Here is a 7,879-nt window from a genome sequence, read left to right as displayed (position 1 = left end):
AGGGTACGCGGGTGTCAGGTATAAAAGGCTTGTCAAATGAACGGCGAGGACTATTCAAAGAGCTACGAGTGGAAGAGGCTCGGGGCGTTTTGCGCGGGGTCCCGCCACGCAGTGCCGCTGAATGGTGAAGGGGTCGGGTGCTTCGGGCAGCGTGATCGTCGCGGCCAGCCGAAGCCAAGCGTGTCTCTGGCAGCACAGGCGGTTGGGCACGGGTAGTGTGCGTGGCTCCGGCGCTGGCAATAGGGGGGCAGGCGGTGGCAGCGCGCAGTGACCGGGAGCGGGAGATCTGCTATCGGGGAAGAAGCTCAGGCACCGGGCGGGGATCGGAAGCCGAGGGGAGACAGGGCATCACCATCACTCAAGGATAGGGCTCTGGGAGCAAGGGTCAGGCGTTGTCATTAGGGATTGCGCTTTGGCAGCGCGCTGGTTTACAGTGTCATTTCGCTTTTGCTGATTTGGACATAAAGCTCGAATAGAGGTAGGTGTTACATTGAAATGCTCTGTAAGCTGAAACAATTTATATTTCAAATGATTCTCATTCCTAATTTTTGCAAGTAGCTCAGCCTATGTGTAAGTTTATGTAAATGCAAGTGCAGGAAATATTTATCAGGCCAGAGGACATTTCTAGCGGGAGAAAACCAGTTAACATTTCGGATCAGTGGTCTTTCATGGACATGAATTGCTACCCTTTTTCCGTAGATGAAGGGTCATTGACCTGTAATGTTAGCTCTCCACAGAGATGTCTTGAATGATGAGAATTTGCAGCATTTTCTGTTTTACTTCGAATTCTTCTATAATGCGTTGATTTGGGGATGTATTTGAGCATATGAAAGGAATGACATGTTTTCTGTTCTCAAACATATATTTAAACAAACATATTACACCTTTAGAAAGCAACAAAATATAGTGATTCATTATGATCATGTTAATATTTAGTTAATTTTAAGTGTTCTGGACAACTTCAGGTATTGATGTAATTATTTAAGTGGGATTCAACACCCTTGGAAGCAATGTTATTAAAAAGTTATTTTGGATAAGAGTCTTTGATTTAATTTATGGATCATTTTTATGATTTATTTTCAGGATGTCTGAATTTAATAAATGGCAGGTGATTCTGTAGTGTTTAACCACCTGCTCCTGAGCGCCGATAAGTCACAACTGTTCAATATAGAAATGTGTTCTTGGCAGATTTATTCCATTAATGCTGTAGTGCTGAGATGGAATAATGAAATCTGTTGATAATGAAACATCAGTATGGAACAGTTTGTAAAAAATGTTAAATATAATCCATTTGTACTGAAGGATACTTCTTTAAAATCAACAGGAATGTTTATTAGTGTGGAGCAAACATGCTACTCTTTTGCATTGATACATTAGCACAGGGTTACTGTGGTAGAAGAAACCATATTAGAAGCATAGGCATCCTTTGTTTCTGGTGTAGGTGGACTCCTGCCACAACAAATGCAAGAAAAATCTGAATGAAATGGATGAAAACAGAAATGCTGTTATCATTAGGTCAGGCAGAACTAGGGAGAGAAAGAGGTAACTTTCAAAGTAGGTAACTTTTGTTAGAACTTGGCAAAGAGAGAGTAGTTTTAAAAATGCAGATTAAAGGCGGGGGAATAAGAGGGAATGTTTGTAAAAGGCTGAAAAGATTAAATGACAGAAAGCAAAAGAGAATGGAAATGAAACAAAAGTTTGGCCAAGTTGTATGTAAGACAGAATTATCTTGAAAGAAAATACTGTGGATGTTAGAAATTGGAAATAAAAACAAAACATGCTGATATGCATCGATCTGAAATCTGAACTGAATGTTAAGTTGGATAAGCCGTCTGGCTGGAAAAACTTAATGCCGTCCCTTGAGGCTTATTGGAATAGTCGGCGAGGCCAAGGGCAGAAAGATCTATGGAAGTGGAATGCAGAATTAAAGTTTCAAGAGAGAGAAGCTCAGGATAGGTGTGTGGACTAAATAGATGTGGGTGGCAAAGTAGTCAGCTCTTCTGTGTTTGTGTTTGCTCTTCCCAATGTAAGAGGAAAATACATAACAAATAACAGATCAGTATATTAGATAAAGATGAAACCCACTGTAGATCTTGTAAAATCTTCAAAAAGAAACAAAAATGATAGAAGCACTAGGCAAGTCAGACAGCTTCTGTAGAAAGTGAAACATTTGGATGTTTTCGAGAGGGGACCCTGCATTAGAACTGCAGGTAAAAACCTGCAATAAAAACAAAAAACCTTCAATAAAAACAAGATTGCAGTAACAAAGTGGGCAGGTGAGGAAAGAAAGTGAAATGCCACTGATAGTGTGAGACCAAATATGGCAGCAAAGTAGCACTTAAGATAATATTTTTCTGACTGTAACATGACAGTAAGATTATAGTACATGCCCTTCAAGCCAGACTATATATAAATGTAATAGTCCAAACTTACGGCAAGCAGAAATGGCCAAATCTAATATGCACAGAAAGAACAAGTGTGTTACCTAAAGTTGGACAATTCACTGTTGCGTTCTTAAGCTAACAGGAGTCCGAGTGGGAGTGGGATGGTGAACTAAAACTTTGAAGTGTCAGGCAACTAGAAGCCTAGTGCCGCTCCTGCCCTGCTACATTGTGAACGCTAATGACATACACTAGACTGGAAGAAATGTAAAGGACAAGTGCTGCATGTCATGTGGTTGAATAAAAAAGTGCCGTAACGTGGAGTGGCAGGGGACAGAACGACAGACCAAGGATTCATAGAAGGAGTGAATTGTTTGAAAATACTGAAAGTTGTATGCATCTGGTGATGGAATCTCATTGGAGCTGGAGGAAATTACAAAGAAAAATCTGTTGAATTTAGGGTGGAAGGTAGGGATCAAGAAATCCAGGTTTATTCAGGAGAGAGCAGATGTGTCAGAAATAGTTGAGATGTGTTCAAGGGCAATCCACAGCTCAGGAAAGAAAAAGACCATTCAGAAGCACCTGTCCAGAATATCTTGGCACTAGACTAGAGCAATTGCAACAGACACAGAAAAGCAAGGAGAATGGAATAATCTTTACACCAGTTGACATCTCCCTATTGTCTGTACATTTTGAATATGACAAAGTCACAAGGTCATATTAGTTTCCTAAATACTTTTAAGTGGCCTCCCAATGTGTGCTGACAGTTGATTCCCATGACAAAGTGATGTCTATTCATACAGCTTTTCTTGTAACATCAGAATTGATTACTCTTTATCGGTTACATTTGAAAACAGTATGGAGGCTGGTTCTTGTTTTATTAATGGGGACTCTGCTATAAATCTTGCGAAGAACTGTCAGGATCTTGCAGCTGTATCTGTTACTGCAAACCACCTTTACCTTTCCACATGTCCCCTGACCTGGCTAAAGTCAGTATATTAAATTGAATGAATGAGATATTAGTTGCTGTTTCACTGGAAAGTTTTCTTTAATTAGAATTTGTATTTCTGTAAAATACATAACATAACTGGGTACCAAAATCTCTTATTACTGAAATACAAATAAACTGTAATGACCCAAGGTTTAAGGACAGTTAGGAAGTACCGATGTGAAGATGGAGTTGAAGCAAATAAAACCATGTACTTATCTTGCATAAGGACCATAAGACAAAAGAGCAGTATGAGGCCATTTGGCCCACTGAGACTGCTCCATGATTCAATCATGGCTGATCCTTAATTTTACCCCTCCTCAACCCCATTCCTCAGCCTTCTCTCTGTAACCTTTGATGCTGTTTCCAGTCAAGAACCTATCAATCTCTGCCTTAAATGCACCAACGATCTGGCCTCCATAGCTGCCTGTGGTAACAAATTACACAAATTCACCACCCTCTGGCTAAAGAAATTTCTCCATTTGTCTGTTTTAAATGGATCCCCCTCTATCTTGAGGCTGTGCCCTCTGGTCCTAGACACCTCCCACCATGGGTAACAACCTTTCCACATCTGCTCTGTCTAGGTCTTTTAACATTCGAAAGGTTTCAGTGAGGTTCCCCCCCACCCTTCTAAATTCCAGCGAATACAGATAAAGAGCCATCACACATTCCTCTTGTGATAACCCTTTTATTCCTGAAATCATCCTTGTGAACCGCCTCTGGTCCCTCTCCAATGCCAGCACACCTTTTCTTAGATGAGGAGTCCAAAACTGTTCACAATTCTCAAGGTGCAGTCTCACCAGTGTGTTATAAAGCCTCAGCATTACGTTCCTGCTCTTGTATTCAAGACCTCTTGAAATGAATGCTAACATTGCATTTGCCACAGGCTGGACCTGCAAGTTCATCTTTAGGGTGTTCTGCACAAGGACTCCCAGGTCCCTTTACATCTCAGATTTTTGGATTTTCCCCCCATTTAGAAAATAGTCTGCACATTTTTTCTACTACCAAAGTGCATAAAATACTGATAACCACCATGCTGCTTGATTATTCGGATCATTCTAGTCTGAGAGTAGCTTTTTTTTTTAACATTTAGCATTAGGTGGGAACAAACTTAGGTTGAGGGAATGATCTATGTAATGTTCTGATTATTAACAAATCCTCATCCAACTTGTTCAGTCAAGTTGTCATAAGTGTGTCAAGGGCAATTTTGAAAAGGGCATAAGTAATAATATTGAAAATACAGATTTTAAAAAAACTGAGGGAAACATCAAATTAAGCAATGCAATTATTCTTGATTTACACAGCCATTGTCACAAAAGGCATCAGGGGTATTGATGCACATTTTGTCTGGAGAACAGCGGAAGAGAGACAGTGCCTAGAAAGGAACAGACGGCATATTTCAGGCCGCTAACCTTTCATCAGGTTATTATAATCAGAATCAGGTTTAATATCACCAGTATACTCCCATGCTGTACCTCCCAAAGCATTTGGTGATGCAGCCAGTCAGAATGCTCTCCACGGTGCATCTGTGGAAGCTTTCAAGTATTTTGGATGACAAACCAAATCTCCTTAAACTCCTGATGAAATATAGCCACTGTCTTGCCTTCTTAGCTACATCAATATGCTGTGACCAGGTTAGGTCCTCAGATACTGGCACCCAGGAACTTGAAATTGCTCACTCTCTCCAATTCTGATCTCTCTGAGAATTGGTTTGTGTTCCCTTGTCCTGAAATGCTAACTATATATACATGCTAGCTGTTTGCTGATTACTTTCAGCATTTTCTGTTTTGTTTTATGTCAGACTTCTAGTAGTCAGAATCAGGTTTAATATCACTGACATATAATCATTGACCACTTTATTATGTTCATGGTCTTCTGCTACTGTGTCCCATTCACTTCAAGGTTTGACGTGTTGTGTGTTCAGCGATGCTCTCTGCACGTGGATATTGTAACACATGGCTACTTGAGTTACTCTCGACTTCCAGTCAGCTTGACCCAGTCTGGCCATTCTCCTCTGATCTTTTCCCATTAACAAGGCCCATAGAACTGTTGCTCACTATATGTTTTTTGATTCTGCACCATTATCTGTAAACTCTAGAGACTGAGATACTCAAACCACCAATGGTTACATGATCACATTTCGTTTCCATTCTGATGTTTGGTCTGAACAACAATTAAACCCCTTGACCATGTCTCTGTGCTTTTATGTATTGAGTTGCTACCACATGATTGACTGATTAGATATTTGCATTACTGAGCAGGTGCATGTGTGCATCTAATAAAGGAGCCATTGAATATGTTGTGAAATCTGTTGCTTAATGTGATGATGAGGTGGTTAGCTATTGCTTAATATGATCCTTCTGTAATTCGGCATTTTCACTAATCCGGCACTCCACAGGTTCCAATGGTGCCAGATTAGTGAAGGTCGACCTGTGCAATAAGTTGTGTATTCTATCTGCAGTTTTTATTTGTTCCTTGTTTAATATGTTATTTCCCTTCACCTTGTTAGCAAATGCATTAAAAATTCTATGTCCACTTTCTTGCAGTATGAAGCTCTTAAAATGCAATTCCAAATGTACTTGTTGGTGTGCAATATTCTCTACATACTGTCTGATTGGTGCTGCATTATTTATTGAAAATATTGCTGCTCTAGGAATTCAAGTAAGTAACATGCTTTCTGTAGTCCTTTGCAGTATGGGCTACTATTATTTAATTCTTTTTAACCCATTTGGGCAAAATTGCTCAACATGACCAAAACAACAGTTGTTGTCCATGTGAAAGTACTTAGTATAGGTGGTGACTGATCTGTGTTGTTTAAAGCAGTTTTGTTTGTTACATTGCTTACCAGATTGTATAAATGTGACCTGTAATAATTGTAATGTGTTGATTATTCTTCTTTGAAACAAAATATATTTGTTTTATTGCCCTTAAAACAGGATACCAGTTTTTCCTGACTAGTGTTGAAATTTTTGTGAAAATCCCCTTTCTTCATTTGGATTCATGATCTGGAGCATAGGGAATAAAAAAATTATCGATGTATTTTGTAGTATAATATAGGAATTTGAAAGTATGCATTTTCAGTGGAAGAAGCTTTTATTGTATTGCATTCTTCTATTGCCCTTGTACAAGTTTTGAAGCTGTAAGTGGCCCACTGATAGTGCCAGAACACATCCCTGGAGACAATATTACATTTTACCTGCCAAGATACTCTAACTTACGGCCTGTGCAGGTCACAGCAGTTTACTATTTTGGGCTCAAACAAATTCTGGCAAATGTAACATTTAACTATGAGTCTGAAAGTTTTTTGAAACCAATATTTGTATAGGGTTTGTCTACAATTATAAAGAGAACTATTTAAGTGTCTGCTGGAAATAAAACAATTTTGCATCCATCCTGGGAACATTGCCTAAACCCTGCTGTGCACTGCAGGGCAAGGCATAGTGATGTTTCTGTTGATCTGTTCAAACTAATGTTTAAACAATTTTTACTACTTAATTTAATGCAATTCAGACACAGTCGTCTAGACAAGTAATCTTACTGACCTTTGTGAGTTTAATGTATTATACTTTTGCATAACAGTAATGCCATTCACAGATGAGTTTTGAAGGGCAAGGAAATAAAGTATTTTCTCTTCAGAGTATTCACCTCATCTTGAAAAAATATAGTACGAAATGCTAATTACTTTATAACTATGAAATAAGGTAAATGGATGTGTGTATTCTTGATCTCTCAATGATGGTGGGGTGGTAGGTTATCTTCATATCTCCTGAAAATGAAAAAAAAATGCCCATACTAATAGTGAGAAACAAACAGATCTGCATTTGTTTGGTTTGCTAAACACTGTACAAAAAGCTATGTTGGTAACTGCCTTTATCAGGTTCTTGCCCATGTAAAAGTTGTGATCTCAGATCATCCAAAAATGTTATATCCCTAGAAGGAAATGATGACTGTGTTTCCATTAAGGGTAATAGTGAAGAAAGATATGACAACAATCCTGCTGAGTGCATAAATGTAGAAATGAGATATTTTTAAGATCTTTGAATGGAATTCTTGATGATTCTGCAAAAGAGGAAATAGAAGCCGTTTTTGGCATTGAATGAAACCATTCACCCATTTGATTTTGTCACTTTTACAATAGATCCCTCTAGTTTAGCCAAGTACCCCAATCTTTGTCCCTATACTTGCTGGTATCTGTTCAGCTTTGCAGGTACATTAAAAAGTGTGGCTAGACAATGGAAGATGAGGTAAAATACTTTAGCCAACTGTTTTAGCATACTGGGAGGAGGCAAGAACAGAAAAAAATGCAATTATCAATGTTTTTGACCACTAGAGTCTCAGTACTAGAGTAGACAGAAGTCAAAGCAAAAAAAAATATGAGAAGTGATTCTAGAACTGAGTAAAAATAATTTATTTACAGTCTTAATGAAAAAAGGTTACCTGAAGGAGCATGAAATGAGCTAAGGTTTTGGATTTAAGCTTTGAGGAGAAGGAAGAAGAGATGAATCCAAAA

At 38.7% G+C, this 7,879-nt stretch overlaps 1 protein-coding gene across 1 annotated transcript in view; it reads left to right on the top strand.

Moving 5' to 3' along the window:
- The first annotated feature begins 28 nt into the window (after positions 1-28).
- The window catches only part of adamtsl2 (ADAMTS-like 2), a 70,045-nt gene continuing 62,194 nt past the window's right edge, over positions 29-7,879 (top strand). Inside the window, exons 1-2 of the mRNA XM_059943790.1 lie at positions 29-478; positions 5,916-6,030. Of these exons, the coding sequence (XP_059799773.1) occupies positions 5,917-6,030 (114 nt within the window). The 5' untranslated portion in view covers positions 29-478; position 5,916. The remainder of the gene's footprint in view (positions 479-5,915; positions 6,031-7,879) is intronic.

This window comes from Hypanus sabinus, chromosome 18 (assembly GCF_030144855.1).
Source record: "Hypanus sabinus isolate sHypSab1 chromosome 18, sHypSab1.hap1, whole genome shotgun sequence".
Classification (NCBI taxonomy): domain Eukaryota; kingdom Metazoa; phylum Chordata; class Chondrichthyes; order Myliobatiformes; family Dasyatidae; genus Hypanus; species Hypanus sabinus.
This window is presented reverse-complemented; position numbering and strand designations above follow the sequence as displayed.